This window comes from Columba livia, chromosome 19, assembly GCF_036013475.1.
Source record: "Columba livia isolate bColLiv1 breed racing homer chromosome 19, bColLiv1.pat.W.v2, whole genome shotgun sequence".
In the NCBI taxonomy this organism is placed as follows: Eukaryota; Metazoa; Chordata; class Aves; order Columbiformes; family Columbidae; genus Columba; species Columba livia.
The window spans coordinates 882,880-906,803 of record NC_088620.1 but is presented as its reverse complement, the minus strand read 5'-3'; the positions used below and the strand labels follow the sequence as shown (position 1 = coordinate 906,803).

Sequence of the window (23,924 nt, the reverse complement as noted above, 5' to 3'; positions counted from 1 at the left end):
GGGCCAGCACAGGGACCAGCTCCTGGAGCAGCGGGGTGGGAAACCCACGGAGGGAGCAGGAAAAGAGCCGCGGCCTCGGCACCGCGCGGGGACAGCGGGACCTGCCCGCGCTCCGCCAGCTCTGCTCAGCACAGCCGCCCGTACCCAGCAGCGAGCACAGCCCTGCCCGGGCACACGCGCCCCGGCGGCCACACGTTCTCCTCCGGCCGGCTGCCGCCCGGCTCGCCCGCCTCCCGCTCAGCACAGGGACCCAGCGGCGCTGCCGCCGTCTCTGCTCAGCCTGTGCAGCCAAACCCACCAAACACCTACAACAGCTCCTACTTCAAAAAACCAACCCAAACCAACAACGGGAAGTGTTTTCTGCGCACAGAAGCTGACTAAAAAGCACCCATGGCACCGGGGTGCCACACGTCTGCTCTCCCAGCCGCGCGGCGCGGTGGAGCCCCGTGGCGTTCCACCGGCCAGCCCTGGCGCCAGTGTGCAGCCTCTAGGTTTGACAGGTTTCCCAGTCTGGAACCAGCAGCTGAAGATCTTTACTCTGTTGTTGGGGTTTTTTGCTTTGTTTTGCGTTTTTTAAACCAGGTTCAGTATGGAGATGGTGTTTTTGTCCAAGTACTTGAACTACTGTGAAATGCAGAGCTATATTTGTAACTCAGTCCCATCTCATCATAGAAAATTCCGACAAACAGTAACGAAACAACAGGCACTGGAAATAAGGTAAACGCTGAACCAAGGAGCTTATCCAAAAGGGGCCTGTGAGAACCAGAGGATGCATCAAAATGACACATCAGTAATATCAGGACACTGAATGCCGTATGTAGCCTATTCAAGAGCAAGTGAACGTGTATTTCCTCGATAAAACAACAAAATATAAAGTTAACGGCATTGCAAAAATGTCCCTTATTACTTTAATGTACTGGTATATTGCTTAATGAAAGTTCTTAATTGTAATACAATTAATTACATACACAGAGTCCCCAATTACATTTTCCAATAAGACATTGGCTTTGGTACAGGTCTAAAGGCACTAAACCAATTTTAATATATTAAGACCAATTTCCCTTGAATACTAATTACTATCTAATGATAAAATGAGAAAGAGGAACTTTCCAGAAGTAAGATGGTAAGAATAAAACTAAATTAGCCATGAACAGTTTGCTACTGCAGATAAAAGCATTTCACATTACAAAGTGCAGGCTTTCAGTTGAAAGATAAATCTTTGTGCGAGTTAAAAGTTCTGCATACTGGAAACAGTTAATTAGTCCGAATGCCATTAGCAAACCTTGGCTAGATAGGGGACTTCTCCACGCATATTTCTTAGCAATGGAAAGTTTTCTGTTTCATTTAATACCCTGAAATATAAACTTTCTATTTGCCCAAAGGATACTGGCAGCTATTTTACCAGCAGATGTTTGGCATCATACATATATATATTTATAAATGAATATGAGACTATGAAGAGCACATTTCCAAATAATAGATGTTATAACAGAGTTTTTCCTGACTGGCATATCTGAGTCGAAAGTATTTCAAACAAAAACAAAACGCACACAATGAATATTTCATTTTGATGTTGGGACTTTCAAGCTATTATTTTATTAATAGTGCGAAGCTGTCAACGTTTCTGTTGTAATGCCACGCCAGAAGACAGCTGCTTAAGCACTCCAAAAGCCAATTTCTTACTGTGTACCGGGGAAGCGGGCCATGTGCGCCGCGTGAGTGATGACTGATCTTACACACCGCCCTGCCCTTGAACACCGTGTGCGCGGTTACCTGCAGGTGTGCCACATCTACCCCGGGCAGGGACAACGGAAAACTACTTGAAATCCACCCACATTTTGGGGGAGAAACTATAAGCAGAGAACTTCTCCTGCATTGCTCCTTTGAGCTGGGTATCTGTTGAGAGAGCAGTAACAGCGCAGCAGAAAGGAGACAAGACCCATGCAAGCATTTCCAGTTTGCCTGGATTACTGTCAGCCTTGACCAAACCCCAGCGGTGACTCGCTCCTGAGCTCCAGAGTCACAGCATCTGCCCGGCCTTTGCTGCTCCACATTCCAGGCTCCGGCTGACGAACACGGGGCCCGTGAAGGGCCAAACACAACCCTTGTGATGCACAGCGCGGCAGGACGGGCCCGGCCCCGGTCCCATTCGCAGGAGAGGAGCGTCCTGTCGCGGGCCCAGCCCCGGTCCCATTCGCAGGAGAGGAGCGTCCTGCCGCGGGCCCGGCCCCGGTCCCATTCGCAGGAGAGGAGCGTCCTGCCGCGGGCCCAGGCCCCACTCGAGCTGGCACCGTCCATTTGTTTGCAGAGGGGCCGGGGAGCTCAGGAACCCAGGGGCTCTGGAGGGACCTGCCCTGCGCCTCCCCCTGGGTCTGCTGCGGCGGGACCGGTGTCCTCACCCGAGGGACGAGCAGCAGCGGCTGCACCGGGACCTCAGGCGTTGCCTCGGCATTACCGCTGACACCTCTCCTGAGACAAGGCTGGAGGATCTCCCAGAGCAAACGCCTCCCGCTAAACCACCTACAAACCCACAGCGGATTTAAAGCAATGGTGCAACCTGAACCCAGTCACTCGAGAGAGCTACGGGCATCAGCAGGTACAGCTACAACCACGACATCCCTCCACAGATGAGGAAAAGATGTTAAAGATGCAGTATATACAACTTAATTTAATTACAGAGCCTGGATGAAATAAATGTTATTTTTAATCAAAATGTGCAAAACCTATGGAAGTATGACTAGTATGCATCTTTTCATAGATTAAAAATCGATACAAAAATAATAGCCAGGATGCAGACGTCGGAGAATTCTGGCTTGTGGAAGAGTGCAACTTGATTAGCGAGGTTACGATTGCTGCATTTCCTCACGCACAGCGCCCGGCTCCTCCCGCGCGTTCCTTCCTACCGTTCCTTAGAACCGTTTGATGAAGAAACGAACCAGTAGCACCAAAACTATTTGGTGCAAGTGCCGCTCCCCGGAGCAGGGCAGGCTCGGCGAGTGGGACCGCGGCGGCGTCCCTGCTCCGCACCGCGGCACAGCCCGGCATCGCCGTGGGCCCGGAGGCGCTGCGGGACGCGCTGCTGTCATCCCGGGGTAAAATATGAAATGCTATAGCCAAAAAGCGTAAATGGAAAGGTCTAATCTCTGTAAAGAAGGAAAAAAACCTTCTTCTGCTGCTTGAAACAGGCCCTTATGTGACTGTTCGCAGCAAATGTTCTGACAGTCTTGGCTGAGAGCACCAGTGCTACTGGTTTCCTCATCAGGACAACCAGCGTTTGTACAGCTGAATTGAAATGGAATGAAAAAAACCCCAAACTGAGAGCATGACTGTTGGGAAGAACGAAGGACGGACCAAAACGCAATGGAGGACAAACACAAATCAATGTTAAATGCCCTTTTTTAAAGTTTCAGATAATTCCTTGTAAAGAAATAAATCAGGAAATACGATTAGGACCATTAAATAGTAACATAATAAAAATATTTGAGCATAGCTGGAGAGATTATTTATCTAGCACTTTTAAAATCATCATACTGCTCTAGTTATATGTGCTTGGTTAATTTCTTTAAATTCTACCAGAAAAATCAGTGCCTCTAAGAGCCGTACCGACACGGCAGAATGCACTGCAGAGCAGTCGCTTCGTTCACTAAGAAACGCCTGCAACAGAACAAGTTTCATATTTCCATGTATTTCAGCATTGGTCATAACTTTACAGAGCAGAGTTTAACACATAAAGATTAATCATGAAGTGATAAACAGGATGCAGACTATTTACTAGAAGGTTTGAAATCCATCATTTCCCCCTGGAACATCGTTCTGGCACAGCTGAGAGGTGCCTCGGGAAAGAGGCTCCTCAGAACTTACTCGCCCAGACAGCACAGCTCATATTCCAAAATACAGAACTTAGTGAGTTTAAGCAGTTTACAAGAGCAAAAGTGAAAAGGGGAAACATACTGTTCTCCCGGACCAGGCAGAATTCCAAAGTGCTCTGGCTCTCCAAGGTACAGTCTAAATCTACTGGGACATTAGGTTCATTCTGCTTCTCCAGCCGATACTGAGGACCTGAAACATAAAGTAACTTGTAAAATCATCTGTTTTCTAACAAAGTGATGGCTTATCACGTTCAACTAACACGAGATTACTCGTGCCTAAAGGAAGGCAGGTGGACGTCCACGTTTCAAGGCTCTTTGCTAAGGGGAGGGGCCCTGTTACAGGAAGGCACGGGACGGTGTGCAGGCACCCCCAGCAAACTCCTGCGCGACGTGGCGCTTTATGGCCACACCAGAGCAGCCTGCCCGCATCCCCTGCCCGCGCTGCACGGCAGGCACTGCCCCTTGTGAGAAACAGCTGCTCAGCCCGTGCCGACCCTGGGGGCGGCCGCCCCTTGGTGAGCCGCGCTTCGCCACGCAGCCGCGCCCCGCCACACCAGCCCGGCACGCGGCCCCGCCAGGGCCGCTCCCCAAGCGGCTGCGCCGAGCGCCGGGTGACGGCTTTTATCTCTTCCCAGAGAGCCGCACACTGTTCGCATTGAACTGCTCCAAACATCGGCAAGTGCAGGTGCTGTTGCTTCAAATGAATCGTTTTCATATCAGCCACATTTAACTGTGGATCTTCAAGATCCAGGTCCCAACCTCCTCCTTCTCAAACCAAATCACCAAAGGAAAGACATTACTTGAAAAACTGTTTTCCAGTAAACAAAAATGGATTAAAAAAATGTTGCTACAAAAATTAGGCCACTTAAAAACAAATAAATCTTTTAGCTGAATGGATCCTTAACCTATTTGCCTTAACTGGAACAAACAAGCACACACTAACGCAGTTCCAGGTGACACCCCTGTAAGGCAGGTCCAGAGGAGCCGATGGGGTGAGAGGACAGGCTTGGGTGAGCCGGGCTTGGGTGAGCCGGGCTTGGGTGAGCCGGGCTCTGTGCGGGACCCGGGGCAGGCGCTGGTGCGGTGGCACTGAGCCCGGCAGCGCGGGGGGATCCGCTCCTGCTCACCGCAGGTTCTCAGCCGTGTATTTCAGTATAAGCTGGTAAAATAACACTAAACAGAGATCTGAAAACATTAAAGTGATGCAAAGCACCTTTAACCAGGTCTTAATGTAACAAAATAACTAGAACTGAAATAATGAAATCTATTCCCTCTTTATCAGTACTTCGAATATTTCTGAATGTTTCCTGACTTTGAATTATGAGAGTATATGATGAAATATTTAAAACATATAAAAAAAATTAAGTATTTTAGCCTCAGATGACATGCCTAAGAAATGGAATTTGTTAGCCAATTAATTTTAAATTTACTACAGCAGAATTTCAATTATGGCTTCTCATTTTGTCTCCCCAGAAGCCATGTGAAGCGCTCACCACGCACCCGAGCACGTTCTGCTCCCAAATGGACGTTATTCCCCCATGAGATGGAGCCCGTTATTCCCGGTGCAGCGGAAGGGAGCGCAGCCGCAGAACCCGGCACCGCAGAACCCAGCACCGCAGAGCCCAGCACCGCAGAGCCCGGCACCGCAGAACCCAGCACTGCAGAACCCGGCACCGCAGAACCCGGCACCGCAGAGCCCAGCACCGCAAAACCCGGCACCGCAGAGCCCAGCACCGCAAAACCCGGCACCGCAGAGCCCGGCACCGCAGAGCCCAGCACCGCAGAGCCCAGCACCGCAGAGCCCGGCACCACAGAGCCCAGCACCGCAAAGCCCAGCACCACAGAACCCGGCACCGCAGAGCCCGGCACCGCAGAACCCGGCACCGCAGAGCCCGGCACTGCAGAACCCGGCACCGCAGAGCCCGGCACCGCAGAGCCCAGCACCGCAGAGCCCGGCACCGCAGAACCCGGCACCGCAGAACCCGGCACCGCAGAGCCCGGCACCGCAGAGCCCGGCACCGCAGAACCCGGCACCGCAGAACCCGGCACCGCAGAGCCCGGCACCGCAGAACCCGGCACCGCAGAGCCCGGCACCGCAGAGCCCGGCACCGCAGAGCCCAGCACCGCAGAACCCGGCACCGCAGAACCCGGCACCGCAGAGCCCGGCACCGCAGAGCCCGGCACCACAGAACCCAGCACCGCAGAACCCGGCACCGCAGGGCCCAGCACCGCAGAGCCCGGCACCGCAGAGCCCGGCACCGCAACACTGCCCCGGCACACCAGGCGCCCCAGGAAGAATCCTGGCCCATCACCAAATTAAGCAGCTCTCTTACAAAAGGCGAATGGCCATCCGCATAACAACAAACCAATTCTGTTGCCATTTAAGCTGAAAAGCCTTCAGAATGGGGTTTTGAAAGCATGACCCATCAGTTCTAATTTTTAAAACTTATCCTTTCAGTCAAGACTAGAAAAAGGCCCATTCCAACTTTTATCTTCACTACAAAGTGCTGTTATCTCGGGCTGATGTCAGGAGCTCTATCTCTCTTTCTGCTGACAAGCAGAGACGAGAGAGATAAGATTGGGAACGAATCTCACTTCTCTGAGTAAATAAATAATCAATACTCATCTAAATGTAAATGAGAAAGTATCCCCCTCTGATAACAGGGCTCTTATCAAACAGCCAATTTTCTACAGACATTTGGCCTCAACCAAATCACCATCATTCAGCCCCAGCCTAATGGCTAAAAATCGTAACTAAATTGAACCGATCACCAGAGATCAACTAAGTTCAGCCATGGCTACTACAGGTTCAAATGTTTGGAATGCAATTTTTCCCCCATTAACTTTCAATAGCAATGAAGAATACACCGGTCAGGGGTTGAATCTGCACAATAAACAAACACTTAAAAAGAGAACGAGGCCTTTAAACGAAACCCCAAACAACACCCACCATCATCTCCAAACTAGCTAACATGGTAAAACGAGGATTACAGGAAGACTTACCACAGTATTTAATGTTTGTGGCGTTGTCAAACCTAAACCACAAAGACCAGTATAAACATAAGCCACAGGCTTCTCCTGTACCCAGCCATGTCTCCTCCGGACTAGAGAAGACCGTCCGTCCCCAGCGCCTACTCATTTCATGTGTCTGATCCACTTTTGCACACATCCCTTTCTGTGTCTTTTCACTTCTGGATTATCCTTTCTGAGATAAAAAATGAAATAAGACGCGGGCACAGCATGACTTGTGGACGGGCACAGAGGTGCTTCCTCCCTGACTTCTGATGTCTGTCCCCGCTCCCCGGCACTGGGCTCCAGTGCTCCCACCTCTGCCCGGGACCACTGCAGGACCCTTGACTGATGGAAGGTAATCAGAGCCCAGCACTGTATACATATAGTCACGCTTGCTTTTCACCACGTATATTATTTTGCACTCATTGACACTGAATTCCTTCTCTCGTTTTATTGCCCTGTCACTCAGCATTGCGAGATACCTCTGCAGTGCTTCACAGACAGCTCTTATTTGCACTATTCTTATTTCTTTTGTATCAACAGCACATTTTGTCACATCAGCATTCACATCCTTTTCCATGCCCCACATTAACGGAACAATGCGGGTTCCACCAGTTCCACTGGAACTCCACCAGTAACCTAGTTACTAATAACGGAGGGCCATTATTCCTATTCTTTGTTTCCTGTCTTTTAATCAATTATTAATCCATGTGAGGATCCTCCTTCTCATCCCGTGACAGCTTAATTGCTTTATGAGCCTTTGTCAAATCTTTTTGGAAGTCTAAGCGTGCCATAAACCAGCATCCTCACCGAGCTGGTCTGACTGCTCACGGGCTGCTCCCGCTCCCCAGCCACAACCCGCTCTACAAAGCCGTGCTGATTTCTTCCTCAGTCCACTGCATCTGCCCATATGTCACCTACTAATTCTGCTCTTTGCTACAATTTAATTCTACAATTTGCAGGTATATGCTGGCTTCCAACGAGCAGGGCTCCCCCGGCCACCACCCACGCCAAGTGACTGGGACACCCGAGGGCTGGAACCGAGCCCAAGGGTGACACAGACTGGAGGAGCTGCCGACACTGCTGAGGGCAGAGGGGTCTGGGAAATGAGGGCGCTGGGCAATCGCCAACCGCACGCAGTTCAGCAGGGGCAGGTATGGGAGTTGGTGACCCCCCGCGGTCCCTTCCAGCTCAGGACATTCCGTGACTGCGTCTCACACAGCAGCTCCCACCGCCCTCCCCGCGCCCCAGGGCCGCGGCTGCTCCTCGCAGCGCTGTCACCTGCCTCGCACGGCCCACCCGCCTGCGACCCCCGAAACGGCGGCCATCGGGCGTTTCGGAGCAGCTCGGCAGGCACCCACAACCGCCACGGCAGGAGGTGCCAGACCGGCAGCAAAGAACACAAGCGAACAGGAGCTGTGTTACAGGAGCTGTGTTACAGGAGCTGTGTTTCAGGAGCTGTGTTACAGGAGCTGTGTTACAGGCGCTGTGTTACAGGCACTGACCACGCACAGAAGTAAGACAGGAAAGCAGTCAAAAGAAAACAGTTGATAAACATTTAATGTGGATGTCTGTGGTACCTTCCTATTTCAAGTTTCTCCTTTCACAAGGATACATGATTTATTGCTTCAGTGCTCCAACCCTAGGTTTTGAAAGTGTGATTTCTTTTGAGTTTAAACTATATTTATATTCTTTTTTTGTTATCACTTTTTTATTATTGCTATAGAAAATATTTGCTGGAAATATGTTGCAGCTATTACAAGGTCATAAAAAAGAGGAGGTTTATGTATTTCTATCATTTCAAACGGTCTGTCAGAAGGTATCAGTCGCGCTGAGTCCCGGGTTCAGGTTTCCACGGGCAGCACATGGAAGAACTGCAACAGCTCAGCGGGGGCGGCAAAGGAGGCACCGCGTCCCCAAGGGGTGACAGGGGAGGCACCGCGTCCCCAAGGGGTGACAGGGGAGGCACCGCATCCCCCGGGGTGACAGAAGCGGCACCGTGACCCCTGGGAGCTGCTCCCCGGGCACCGCTGGGGAGGCACCGGGAGCACCGGAGCAGGAGAGGGACGGACACCTGCACAGAAACCGGGACCAGAAAGGGCTCGGGGCTCCTTCTGTGGGCTGTTTCTTACAACACGACAGAAGGGCAAGGATTCCATTGTGTGCTTGGCAAGGACAATCAAACAACAGGAAATATGTAAACAGTTTGGGAGGAAATAGCTGTAAGGCCAGAATGTTTACATCTCCAGTCCTGCCGCCGTGAGGACATCTTAAATCTGTTTATCCGTTAAAAATCCCCAAAGCCCCTCAACACCTCTGAAGTGGAATAAAGATTTTGTCATTACAAATGCAAATACTGGTTAATAAATAAATCTATTTAAACAGTGAAAACAAACTTTTAACATTACACACAAGCATGAGACTTTTTTTCAGTCCAATCTGTTTTTTCTTAACTTGCACTGTTGTGACATGACTGAATTTTACACACAGTTATCTGCTGCTCTCTGCAGAAATACAGATGGTTTTTGTAGAAATAAACAGTCATTTATATGAAACAATTGTAAAATAGTTTATGGAAACCAGTGGTGTAATGCATTCAAATAAATGCCAGGCCCGGCTGATGGAGAGCCAAGGTGTTAAATCACACTGCTTAGGAATTCAGCTCCGGGAAACAGATCGTAAATCCAGAGTGACAGAATTTCCAGTGATGGCAAAGGTTTCTGACACCCAGTCCAGTACACAAAAACTACAGCAGTTCAAACCCATTTTACTTAACACTACCCTGACAGGCAGTGAAATTAAAGAATTTAGTCAAAAGCCCCTTAAAAAGAAACAAGCGCTTCATTTATGTATCGCGTTTCTGCAGGATAGAAAACATGCAGCATAACCAGCAGCAAACCAGCCTTTGCAGAATATTAACGGAAGTGCTTTCCTTAATTGCTGCTATAGACTTGTATTCCTTTTCAATTAGCAATGTATGGCTCTAAATAAAGCTGAAAGGAGAAAGAAATGATCATGTTTGATCTGTACTGTAGTGAACCTCTAGCAGCAACACGACTCCCAGATTTTCCTATTTTAACCCACGAAGCGAGGAGCTGGCGGCAGCTGTGCGGGCGGGGGCAGCTCAGCCTGACTGTGCCACCCCGAACACCCGCTGTGAACAACCAGTGTGAACGCGACTGTTCTGGGCGCTGCAGGGCAGCACGAGGTCCCCACCGCAGCCCGGGTGTCACAGTGAAACGGTGCTTCCCCGCTCACAGCCACACAACAGCATCCTGGGCAGGGACAGCGTGACCCCCCGGGCAGGGACAGCGTGACCCCCCAGGCAGGGACAGCGTGACCCCCCCGGGCAGGGACAGCGTGACCCCCCCCGGGCAGGGACAGCGTGACCCCCCCCGGGCAGGGACAGCGTGACCCCCCCGGGCAGGGACAATGGGCTCCACAAGGAGCGGGTGGGAAGGAGATCCCATGGAGGTACCGGGGGCATCATCCGTGTCCCCTCCATCAGAGTGGACAAAATAAACCAAAGAGTCTCTGCCATCCAAACACTGAGCGGTGGAATTTAAAATATCGCATACATTACAGCTTTATTACCAATCCAGAAGAACCAATCAATGTATGATTTCAATACCAAGAGCCCTGAAATAGACTCAGTTCAGTATTTCACCAAGTTCCCCTCAGCCGCTCAGGCTGATGTCCAGAATCCCGTCAGCCCAAACACGCGGGACTAACGAGCTATTTCTGTTCTGACAAACTATTCACAAACTTTATCCCTGGTGAGCTGTTCCACATACCCCAACACCCCGTCCCGGCCCTGTCAGCGTCTGCTCAGCGTCAGCGGCTGGAGGACGGGCTGGAACCCGCTGCCGAGCGGGGCCGGGGCTGCGGGCACAGGAACCGGCCCCCGGCAGCTGCACCGGCCCTGTGCTGCACGGGGTCACCCTGCACGGGGTCACCCTGCACGGCACCGGCCCTGTCCTGCACGGGGGTCACCCTGCACGGCACTGGCCCTGTGCTGCACGGGGTCACCCTGCACGGCACCGGCCCTGTGCTGCACGGGGTCACCCTGCACGGCACCAGCCCTGTGCTGCACGGGGTCACCCTGCATGGCACCGGCCCTTGTCCTGCACGGGGATCACCCTGCACGGCACCGGCCCTGCCAGGAAAATCTGTCACAAAACAAGCGAGGCACCGTCCTCTGTCCACAACACACAGCACAGTACAGCACGGCACAGCATGACGTGGCATGGCACCGCACAGCACAGCAGGCGAGCGCCAGGGCCCGGCACGGCCCGGGGAGCGCGGGGAAAGCCGGAGCACGGGGCTCAGCCGTGACCTGCGCCCCGGCACCCATCACCTCCGTGCCGAAGGGGGCAGCAAGCGGGAGAGTCTCGACCAAGGATCTACAAACACCCGTGTTGTTTTTCATTTAAATCCTGCTGATACAACCAGCTCAATGCGAGGAAAAGCAGGATTTCTGAAGTGTTCCCAGGTAAAGGCATTCCTAACTGGAGGCACGAGACTGCAGGGATGCTGTAATTATCCAAAACAAAGCACTGAAAGCGAAAGAAACTCAAAACTACCATTAAGCAGAAAAGCGTGCGTGTAGACACAAGGAAATACAAATTAATTGGCTTTTCACTGTCACAGATGCTGGGGCTTCCATCTTTGCGAGAGTCAGAGCAAACATATGCATCGCCTACTCCAACATACTTACTTTTCAATTTAAACTCCTCGGTTACCCTCCTTCAATGACAGTATCAAACTTCAGTGACAGTTTATTCTAATTGTGCTTCATCTCTTAGAAATGCTTTAATCACAGGGCTGTGTTTTTACGTAGCTTTTTTAACCTTCCCGCTTCTCCTGTTTTATGGGTATAAGTACATGCACATATACATGCAGTAAAAATACAGCCCCCACTCTTTCCAGCCATTTTTCTGTCCCATTTCCCCTGTACACGGTGGGGCCGAGGAGCCGAACCCGGGCGAGACCCGCGGCTCATCCACAGCACGAGCAGCCGCCGCGGTGCCGACTGTGCCACGCTGTGCCACGCGGTGCCGGCGGTGCCACGCGGTGCCGACTGTGCCACGCTGTGCCACGCGGTGCCGGCGGTGCCACGCGGTGCCGACTGTGCCACGCTGTGCCACGCAGTGCCGGCGGTGCCACGCGGTGCCACGCGGTGCCGGCGGTGCCACGGCCCCAAGGACTTCACGGCTCTTCCCTGGTCTCTTTATTCCGAGCTTCTGTCGGCAGAGCTCTGAGGGATCGCTAACGGCTCCGTGTGGGTAACAAACCCCGCACGCGGCTGCGACGGCTGTGCTGCTCACGGCAGGGCCCAGTGACCTGGCGAGAGAACGGGTCACCCTGCCTGCCCTTCGCAGCTCTAACTCCTTTGTTTCGGTTGTTGGACCAAAAGATGACATGGAGGCTTTTATTTTTATGTTCTCTCCCTGTTTCTTGAATTTTCCTCTTTCCTTATTATTCGGCTTCCTGTGGCAGTGAGATAATACACTTATCCAGACGAGTAGGATTATTTCAGACTATTTTCGGTCACTTTGCACATCTTAAAGAATGCAAAAAGCACTAGTTGACAGCTGTTAGGGACTTGAATGTTATTATAAAGCAGCTGTTTTCATTTATAGAAAAAGTATTAGTCTTCCTCCAAACTGAGCAGAATGCTAAGTTAATAACTTACTCTAACCTACGGAAAATACAGGTCATGTCTGTGAAATGTTGGCAGAAGGTATTGTTTATAACAATTAAACTTGTGCAGCAGTTTGTTCTTAAAAGGACTGAGCATTTCTGGTTCAGGGATGTTTGCAGTTTGAAGCAGCTATTAAATAATCATCAGTAGCATGTTCACCCTGCAAAGGATTTCTGCTTAAATCAGACAAGATGAATCAGACAAGGCCTCTCTGCTCACAAGAAATTTCAGATGAAGAGAGGCTGACGTGGACCAGAAACAGGCAGGATTGTTCTAACGGTTCAGCATTTTGCATGGTTTAGTTCTGTCTCTCATTGCCTTCTAAGAACATTCGGGTTTTATATACTCACATCAACGCCTGATTTGTTTGCAAACAAAGCCTCTGCACACATTCTCTCTGCATTCGCGTTTGCTGTACATTTCTAGTCCCTTCGTCTGCGGAGGAGCAGGAGTGACGCAGCTCCGGGCGAGGAGCAGAACCTCGCAGCGCAGACACCTCCCGCACACCCCGAACCTGCAGTCACCGCGGCCGAGGTGCACACAGTGTCCACGGTGAAGTCGTCATCTTCCTGATGTTCTTGAAGTTGTAAGCCATGCAAACATATTTTACAGAACTCCCTGCAGGCTCGGTGCGTGGTGCAGGTGCCCAGCGCCGGGGCCGCGGGCAGAGCAGCGGCTGCGCTGTCACCTCTCAACACGAGGGGCTCGTTTCACCTGGAAAACCGGGCTTGGGCAGCGCAGAGCCTGCCCGAACAGCGGCGCAGCGCAGGTGCGCCCACCAGCTCCTGAACTCCCGGGCTAACTGGGTAACACGAAGTACTGGGAAGTCAGACGAGCAGAAATACACACCAGATGGATTGTGTAAGAAAATCAATTAGCAGTAAAGCAAACCAAGTTATATTGACAGTGGTATTTTACAGTTATGCAACATGATCTGTACAACATACAGAACCTTCTCTGCAACGCACCACGGTGGGACCTCAAAAGCATCCTAGTATCTCCCCTTTCTGTCGCACGAGACGCGACGAGGCACCTGGAGGTGGTCCCTGCCGGGTCAGACCGGGCTCCTCCGGGAGCTCGTTCGCAACCAAAGCGGTTTATTTCTGGCTCTCACGTGAAATGTGCCTGTGCAATGCATGCTGCTGAGCACGCCATAGGTTAAACAAATTGATGGCAAAGTATTCCACTTAGTTATTTTTCATTACCATAAGAAAACATCAATTACATTTTCTATTTTATGAGTGTACACAAGGGAATCCATTACAATAACAGAGGTTATATGACTCTCTTTGCTGCTTCTTTCCCAAGCAAAGGGAACTGTTGGCTTTAACAGACAACGGAACCAGCCCAGAGAAAAGGAGGTGCCTATCTGCCACGGGCAGCTCCTACCCCAATTTATCCAGCCTGACTCCAACTAATTAAACACCTGCCTCAACAACTTCCTCCGCGGATTCATCTTCTCCAGCGCGTGGCCCCGACTGCTCGGTGCGGCTCCTTCCCTGACCTGCAGCCGTTCCCGTTCCCGGTGCAGCGCCCCCGGGTCGCGGTGCCGCCCGCTCCCCCAGCCGCGGGCGGGCAGTGCCCGCGCGGCTCCGGCACAGCCGTGTCCTCTCCCTGTGCCACCGAGCGGCTCCCGAGCCACCTGCATTTCCTCCTGATTCACTCCCTCATCGTTACTTAAAAATGGTCGGAGTTCAACCCCCTAAGGCAAAATTCTTATGACACTAAGAAAGGAAAACTGCAAGGAACACTAAGTAGTTCGCAATGATGTTATCTAATGTACTATCTGAACAGAGCCAAGGACAATTGGAATATTGCTTCCATCTCCTGCATGCCGCTTTCTACGAAACAAAGGCTGGACCCAACTTCTACCTCCTCCCACTGACCTATATCTTCCTGCAACAAAGAATCTTTGGCATGGAGTTAAACTGCAGCCAGAAGTCTTTATTCAGCTTTAGTCTTTTCAACAAATGGGATTTTGAAGTAAAAACATCGGTATTAATTTTTACAGCGTAGTTTGCACCGCGGCTGCATGAATGCCAGTGCACGTGCTGAAACCCGGACCCGCAGGAGAAAACCCCCGTGTCCCCGTGGGCTGGTGCTGCAGGGGACGGGAAGGGCAGCTCATTGACCTCCAGAGCTGAACAAGGTCTATGGGTTTTCAGGCACCTACGATTCAATCGCTTGTTGAAAAACCTACTTGTAAGCTGCAGGTCGCCGGTCGGATAAAATAACCGGTATTTTAGCCCTGCGCGTGCTGGAACGTCCCCGAGCCGGCTGTGCCGCACAAATCCTTCAGCTCCCTCACCCAAACCAGCCGGCCATGGTTTGTGTCTTCCTACAAACACGGGACTGAGCTGAAGAACGGCAAGTCTGCCATTGCTGAAAACAGGTCAGAAAGCAATTTCTTGCACAGGTACTTGAAAACAGCATAAGCTGTAAAGATAATAAATGCATTTGTGCTGTGAAGGCTGGGCTGGAGGCACACCGAGAACGCGCAGGAAAGTTCACAGGCATTCCGGTTTTATTAAACTGTGACAAAAGCTTTAAATAAACATGTTAAGTCTATTTTTGGTTAGTGCTTTTTAAAAATCAGAGGAATCAACTTAAACGGAAGCGTTACTGAATGAGAAGAAATGCTTTCCTAAATTATGTCTTATCTTTTATTCAGAACTTTGACATCCTAATCCGCTGCTTAATAGAACGACTGGAACTGCAGCAGCACAGGACTCGGCTAATAGTCTGATCTGAAACCCCATTTATCTGGGCATCTCCCAGGGAAAGCAGGAGGCGCATCCGCTCCTGATATGAAGAATGACGACGAGCTCCGTTCCCCCTCCCGCTGCCGCAGCGCTGCCTGGGCACCGGCCGTCCGTCTGTCCAGCAGCACTTCCAGCAGTGCTGCCTGGGCACCGTCCGTCCGTCTGTCCGGCAGCACTTCCAGCAGTGCTGCCTGGGCACCGGCCGTCCGTCTGTCCGGCAGCACTTCCAGCAGTGCTGCCCCGGGCACTGGCCGTCTGTCTGTCCGGCAGCACTTCCAGCAGTGCTGCCCCGGGCACTGGCCGTCTGTCTGTCCGGCAGCACTTCCAGCAGTGCTGCCTGGGCACCGGCCGTCCGTCTGTCCGGCAGCACTTCCAGCAGTGCTGCCCCGGGCACTGGCCGTCTGTCTGTCCGGCAGCACTCCCAGCAGTGCTGCCCCGGGCACCGGCCGTCCGTCTGTCCGGCAGCACTGCAGGTCCTGACTCTGGACATATCTATACAGAAGCTGAAACTGAGATCTGCAAGCAACACTATTTAAATAAATCCAGCTATATGTTCAAAAGCAAACAGGCCTGTAAGGAACCAAACGGCTTTTAGTGTGACTTTTACTGCGGTTACATCTTAGAAAAGCGAGATGTCACATGGATAATTTATGAAAAGTAAATCTAAATGATTTCTTATATAATTAAAAAAGCCCCAAATGACACATACATACCCTATTACTACAAATGTTTCTGAGCAGGAGTGCCAAGACAGCATAAATTAATGTGTTAGCTGAAGGAATAAATGACAGGCCCATTCCATTTCTAAACGACCAAGCACAGGTAACAAAATAAAGGAAACCCAATTTCGAAGGGACGCAGAGTACAACAGCCGTTCCACGGGGAGGAGAGCGGGTAAAGACGGAGCCGAGCGAACCCTTTATGCACCCCCTGCGGGGAAGAGAAATCTGACCCAGGAAATAAATAAAAGTCACCCAAAAAGTGAACAAAAGAGGTGTTTGAAAAAAGCAGAACACCATTCATCGCAGCTAACGACTTGTTCATTATGAGTGATGATGGATAAAGACTTCTCACGCTGAGATGAAATCAAGATTTATATGCATTGTTTCCTCTCCCAACTTGTGGGAAGATCATCATCATTTAATTCTATCTCTGCGGCCAGCGATGGGCATCCAGAGAGCGGGGGCTCACACGGCGCAGTCAGCTGGCACCAGCTGCGGGAGCCGCTGGCACATCTGGCGGTGGCGCCGCAGCCGAGAATGAGCCATGAACCTGGCTGGGAATGAGCCGTGAGCCATGGGTCTGGCTGGGAATGAGCCGTGAGCCATGGGCCTGGCTGGGAATGAGCCGTGAGCCATGGGCCTGGCTGGGACTGAGCCGGGGATGAGCCGCGGGCCTGGCCGGCGGGCAGAGCGTGCCCTGGGCTCCCCAGCCCCAGCCCCGGCCCCTCGCTCCCCCCACCTCCACCCCCCTTTCTTTTTTTACGAGAATCAGATTTTCATTGCTCCATTCAATTGCTCTCCTCTGCCATTTTTTACAGCTCTTATCGTTCCCTTGGAATATGGCCTTGAGACAGCTCATCCGTGTCCTTCGCTGTGTTATCTCTTCTAACTTTTATTAAAACTTCAGCTCTCATCTGAAGATAGCTAATTAAATCCATGACAGATTATACACTCGTTTAAAAACTGCACTGAACTACTTTTTCTAAAGAGAACAGGGTTTATTTTCTGTTCCCATAGTTAAAACTAAGGGTATATAAGGAGGTTTCATTCATTTACAAAGACAAGATCCTTATCTCTACCCGGTATATAGATAGGTTTATATTAAAGTTCCTTTGTTGCGTGACAAGACTCGGTGCAATTTTTCACAGTAATTATTTCTTGTTGCTGGGAAGATCTCTCTGCCTTATATTTTTGAAATATATATATACTACATATATGTGAATGCACATTTACACCATTGCTCTAAAATAGAAATGCAAGTACTGTAAATTTTCTTTCTTTAAATGCTGAAATGCCTTCACCATAATAGCACTATTTGACAACACTGCAGAAAGCAAATTCTTCTTGTTCCGTACACATAGCCACGAAAATCCTTTAAATTATTTAAAATCATACTAAGCATCATTTTCTTACATAAATTAAAAGTACAGCAAATCTATCAAGGCCTGGTCTTACTGTACTTGCACCCATCACCTCAAACTACCGCTGGCTGGACCTGAATGCAAATGGCTCTGTCACCATAAATAGACATTTGCAGTAACGGACCCCTGCCCTGCAGAGAACCCTGTGCAGCTCCAGCGCCCGCTCGGCTGGGACCCGAACCCTGTGCACTGTGCAGCTCCAGCACCCGCTCGGCCGGGACCCGAACCCTGTGCACTGTGCAGCTCCAGCGCCCGCTCGGCCGGGACCCGAACCCTGTGCACTGTGCAGCTCCAGCGCCCGCTCGGCCAGGACCCGAACCCTGTGCACTGTGCAGCTCCAGCGCCCGCTCGGCCGGGACCCGAACCCTGTGCACTGTGCAGCTCCAGCGCCCGCTTGGCCGGGACCCGAACCCTGTGCACTGTGCAGCTCCAGCGCCCGCTCGGCTGGGACCCGAACCCTGTGCACTGTGCAGCTCCAGCGCCCGCTCGGCCGGGACCCGAACCCTGTGCACTGTGCAGCTCCAGCGCCCGCTCGGCCGGGACCCGAGCACAAACCTGCACGGAACCGCGTCCCGGTGCTGCTGGAGATCACAACACCCGCTGAAACAAACAGCGTCTTTCACAACAGTTAAAAGAGATACAAAATATGCTCATGGCAAAACACCCTGCCCTCTAGAAAAGACGATAAATAACCCACCTGAGCCTCTCTGGGATCCCTTCCTTCTCTTTAAGGCCTTTTGTAAGATATCCTTCATGGTGACCTTCATACTGTCCACCTGAATAAGTGAGAATCCATGAGCAGCATTTCTGCAAGACAGATGCACATGCATTTTTACAAAACAATCATCAGCAGGCAGCTCACTGCAATTTTTGTTACTTTGAAGCAAAGGACTTTTTAGGCACAACCATGAGCAGGGTTGTGCTGTAGAAATTAAAAGGAGAACTGAGCAAACTCCCTTAGAAAGGCCGAGACAAAACCAGAGAAATTGGGTGGAGATTTGAGGTGTGCAAGGATTTTCCTGATTTATTTTTGATCAATTTGCGTTCAGAATTTAAAAAGAAAAGCGAGCAGATGTACTTGCGGAGCTCCTCGAGCGCTCACTGTGAGGTGTCTGCAAGAGAACCACTTGCAATCGCGTTTCCATACGTGTCCCAATGGCACATGTAACAAAATCATTAAGGAGAAGCAAAGAACAACACTCAGAAAAATAACAGTGGCTTGTCGGAGCTATTAAGGTAGAGTGTTATTTCAGATGTAAGCAACCGCTTTCTTTGGACACGTTTGGTGAACTGACGGAGGGCTGAGGACAGGGGGTCGTGTCCCGGCGCTGCCCGCAGGGGATGTCACGGGAGGCACCGCCAGACAGCGACCGTGGCACCGCTGGGGAAGCAGAGAGGACGACAATGTCACAGGAGAGATACCGGATTAATACATCAGGCAATGCTGCCCCTTAGACCTTGCAGTCAATCTCTGCTGGTGTCAGTAGATGTCACTGCAGTTAGCACAGAAACCCGAGCGCTGCTGGGCACCCGCCGAGATCTGCGCCGCACCGAGAAAACCGGATTGCAAGGCTATTCAGACAGGAGGAGGAGCTTTTGATCTGGCAACCGAGAATTTTAATCAGGGAGTAGAGCTCTCTGTGAATATCACAGCTGGAATATTTTTAAAAGCAACTGGCAGTCAAAAGCAATCCAAGCAACACAATTACATCATTAAAAGCAGACCATTTACATGTCACTTCAAGACACAAACACTGGGGATACAGTTTGAGTTCAGATCACTGCAGATGTGGCACCCCCAGCCTGTGCTGTGACACGGCCCAGGGGAGTAAACGCCATCCCCAACCCCCAGCAGACACTGACACTGTCCCTGTGACACGGTGACCTCCTGGGCCCGTGGTGGCAGCCCGCGGGGCGGCAGCTCCGCCACCCGCCGGCCCCCTGCCCGCCTCGTGCCACCCGGCCAGGCTGCTGCACCCACAGACTCTGCCAGAGCGGCCGCGACGGGCCCGGAACCCACCCGGGGGGTCAGTCCTGCAGAACCCACCCGGGGGGTCAGTCCTGGGAACCCACCCGGGGGGTCAGTCCTGAGAATCCACCCGGGGGGTCAGTCCTGGGAACCCACCCGGGGGGTCAGTCCTGGGAACCCACCCGGGAGGTCAGTCCTGGGAACCCACCCGGGGGGTCAGTCCTGAGAATCCACCCGGGGGGTCAGTCCTGGGAACCCACCCGGGGGGTCAGTCCCGGGAACCCACCCGGGGGGGTCAGTCCTGGGAACCCACCCAGGGGGTCAGTCCCGCAGAACCCACCCGGGGGGTCAGTCCCGGGAACCCACCCGGGGGGTCAGTCCCGCAGATCCCACCCGGGGGGTCAGTCCCGGGAACCCACCCGGGGGGGTCAGTCCCGCAGAACCCACCCGGGGGGTCAGTCCCGCAGAACCCACCCGGGGGGGTCAGTCCTGCAGCACCAAGAGCGACCAGGCCTGCAGGCTGGCCCACCAGAGGGTCGGTTCTCAGCCCCACGGCACGCAGCCCCACAAGTCACCGCCACTCAGCGGCATTTCCCTCCCATCAGTCCTGAGTTCGTTTCATCTGAATTTCATCCTCACTTTCCCTTTGTTCCTGGCAAAATGAAGCTGCCTAAAAGCCCCAAATTTATGTTCTCTAGACCATTTATTATTTATAACTCTATCTTACTTGTCTTCAAACCAAATATTCCCAGCCTTTTCATGCATCTACTTTTTTCCCCTCTATTTCTGCCCTGCGTTTAACGTGGAAGAGGCAGAGCTAGCGCAGGGCCCCACGAGGCAGAGCCGCCCCCGGCAGCCCTGGACTGGGTGCTGGGACCTGCCCGAGGCCTCCCCGGGAGCGCAGCCCCGATACCGCACCGGCCACGCAGCCCCGACACCGCATGGGCCGCACAACCCCGACACCGCACGGCCACGCAGCCCCCGTGCCCACCCGAACTCACCCGGGAGCTGAATCCAGCAGAATTCTTTAAAGCGTAAAACCTCTTATACAATTATACTACAGTTACTAGGAAGAACCCCTCTGCCCTCTTATTTCAATGACATGATGGTTGTCAATTAAGTGCTACAAGAAAAGCCTTGCACACTGGACCCCACCAGCAGAACCCCGATTCAAAAGGCATCTGGCACCTTCAGGTAATTCTGAAATACCAAAAGAATCTTTCAGAGAACTGCAACCAAAATGAAAACTTGTCTTTCAGTTCCTGACACTTCAGCTGCTGAAGAGCACAGGCTGCTGCTGATCCTGCTCACCTTCCATGGCAGCTCGGGGGATTCTGGGCACCGTCACGGCCCCGCTCCCGCCACCGCTCCGAGCCGCCGCCACGCTGCGCCCCACGGGCTGGACCTCAGCCCAGAACCTTCTTCAAAAGTTTATTTTACTGATCAAAGCAAAATGAGAAAAACCTCTGTGTTTTACTATATTTAGTGTGCTACCCAGTCAGCGAGATTTTGGCACGAGCACTGAAATGTAAAGCGCACCCCGCATTTGTAAACGTCTGGATATTTGCTCTGGGATCCAGCCAGAGGGTCTGGACAGCCCGTCCTGCTCGCCGAGCGTGCAGCGCTGACTCCCCCAGCGCACCGCACAACCTCGGCCTCCACGTCTGAGCCCTCGGTAAACCCCCAAACCTGAGCCCATACCAAAGAGACTGACCCTGGGTCAGCCCAGGAGCCCCCCTGGATCCCCTGGACCCCCTGAACCCCCCCGCGGCACAGCCACACGACCCACGCCCCCCTGCCACCCCAGCCCTGCCTGCACCGGTACCGTGCCCGGACTGGCCCCACTCAGCCCAGTTCCAGCGTACCCTTCATTACAATTATAAATCGCATCTTCTGGCTCACTCTGCTAACCTGTGATAACTGGAAGTCAACACGCTAGAAAACGGGACAGACAAGCAGATCCTATTCAATCAATTAAAACTGTTGCTTACAAATCAGAAGCCAAAGAAATTCCTTAGCCTGTATTTTCTGTCATTTTGCAAAAACATACCCGGGTGACAAGGTTAAATCAAGCAAAGGAAATCCCTGGCACTTATCATCCACAGGCATTACTGATAAATTGTGCAGTGGAGGAATAAAGGATTACCTTCTGTATTTTTTCATTACACTTTTCTTTTGTTACAGAATACATAAATCCATTGTGGCACAATGTAATATGTATCATCGTGCTACACCTGTGGACGTTTCATAACGGCTGCCATGTCTGTGCAGTCAGGAATGATAAGTGAACCACCCGTGAATGTTAATGATAGTGATCATTCTGCGGTAACTTGGCTTTCCATCTTCTTTTACAGCCCCGGCGCCGGAGCCAGGGTGGCAGGTTCAGGGAGGAGAGCGCGACTGGCGCGGAGCTGCGCCGAGCGGCCGAACCGGGCAGCGCCGCGGCACGGCTCCCTGCGGCAGCCAGACAAACCAGCGCCAAAGGACAAAAGGCTCCTGCCCTGAACGGGAATCAAACTTGCCCAAAGCCGCCTTGCCAACCTGGACCTTTTCTTTTTAAAATCCTTAGGTAGAATTCCTATTCCTTAAGAGTTTGGCACAAATAATGGTTGGCACGGTTGAAAGTGTCTGTGAATGGCTAATAATTTCCTCCTGATCAGCACAAAGTTAAGACAAAAACCCCAGTTGATGCAACGCACTTAACTTAAGCTGGGTCGTTTTTAAGAGGAAGTGCACAGTAATGTGAAGCAGAATAACTATGCCAGCCACAGATTTTATTCTGGACCTAAATGATCTTGCCCCTGTGCCTCTCGGGTTAGCCTTGGGTGACTCTGCGCACTCTTGGGTTTAACGGGCTGGATTCTCACGCTGCCATGGGCCGTAACTGACCTCGACCAATTCACCCTCCTGCTCCGACTCCTCTCCTGGGGTCCTGCCCTCCCCGTTCGCTGGCCTGGCCGCCAACCTGCTCAACTCCGGAACCTACGTTAACTTTCTTACGCTTGAATTTTATTAACATTCTAAAATATATTTGTACGTTACTTACACCATGTGAAAACTGAGAGCAAGCCTTTTGGGGAGTGCTGCTGTAATCTCAGTGAAAAACACATTTCAAAGCTTTGAATTGAATTGGCAAATGTACTATGAAAGCCTTATATTTTAACAGTGTTTCAAACCTTAATCTATCAGGTATAGCAGAAGTGCTGCTTTGAAAAATACATATATAATAGTCAAAGCAATCTAAACATAATACCAGAGCAGAGGAGCTGTATGCCAAATTTCCTCTTTGTGCCAACTGGCAGCTGAGCTACAACTCCCAGAAGCACCAACAGATCGAGTATGTCAAGTTGTGACAATAACCTTTCCCAGGCAGCACCCTCACGCCAGGGCGGGTTTCCGCAGGCCGCCCCGGTTGCGCCCACCGCGGCGCAGCCCGCGTGCTCGAACGCCGCGCCGTTTGCCGCAGGGCGCGCGGGGCCGCGGCCGCCGGACACAGCGCCGCTTCCACACACCCGCGGCTCGCTAGAATAATGGGCACCGAGCAGCCGGCGCGGCTGCCCTCCGTCCTCTCCTTGTGTCACTTTGCCAGAGTCCTTGGAACTTGCCAAATCCGGTCATGCCTGCTTAGCTTGCTCGACTGATTGTGCCAGGAAAGAAAATAAGACACAGATGTATTTGAGCTCTTTGAGATGCCAGTAAGAGAGACAGCTAATGGCTTCATTTCGACCCTCCCCTACCAGCTGGGCACAGGTGGGGGGATAATGAGGTCCCTCTCCCTAATCAAACTCAATTATTTGCTACTCTATACAGCCACAAAGACATTCACACTCAGCTCAGAATATAAAATGTACCGTGGGCTGCTTCCAGCCACCGCCACTGGGTATTTATAACCAGCTCAAGTGGCTGAGAGTTTGCGTTGGCAGCAGCTGAGGCGTATGGAGTTCTGGGCAAACTGTTTCTGCTCAAAGGGGGTCCCTGTGAGGTTCCGCGACTGCACAGCGTCTGAGAACACGTCCCTGTGCGGGACAGGTGGGAGGCAACGCGGCCCCCGCGCCTGCTCCGAGTCCTCAGAAGCACCAACTTCTCCCAGTGCTGATTCAGTACCAATAAACACTACAAGTCGGGAGCCTGACACAGCGGTAGCGAAATACTTCAGCATAGGGGGAAAGAAAGGAGCTGCAACACGTAAAACCACAATTACGTGCACTAGTGGGACGACATGGGAGCAAGATGATGTAGAATTTAGAACAAATCCCTATGAAAATAAGACAGCACGCACATTTAAACTCACAGTAGTGATGATCAAGTAATTCTCTACTCTAGGGGACACATTAAAAATTATAATTTAAATTGAACTATTTACGAATAACTATTCACATAGGAAGTACAAGAAATTTCAAATTAACATGCGGACACAGAAAGAAGCCCTCTCAGAGAAGCACTACTTGCCATGATGCAGTTGTCT

The 23,924-nt window shown here is 51.7% G+C and overlaps 1 protein-coding gene across 8 annotated transcripts in view; it reads right to left on the bottom strand.

Annotated features, from left to right (window-relative positions):
• The window catches only part of MAPKAP1 (MAPK associated protein 1), a 79,985-nt gene that overhangs the window by 19,757 nt on the left and 36,304 nt on the right, over positions 1 to 23,924 (bottom strand). For 5 of the 8 annotated variants that reach the window (XM_065035346.1, XM_065035351.1, XM_065035349.1 and 2 more), the window contains 2 exons: positions 18,188 to 18,297; positions 3,952 to 4,059 (listed from right to left, as the gene is read on the bottom strand). In XM_065035346.1, the coding sequence (XP_064891418.1) occupies positions 3,952 to 4,059; positions 18,188 to 18,297 (218 nt within the window). The remainder of the gene's footprint in view (positions 1 to 3,951; positions 4,060 to 18,187; positions 18,298 to 23,924) is intronic. The other 3 variants (XM_065035350.1, XM_065035353.1, XM_065035352.1) reach the window with 1 other exon arrangement.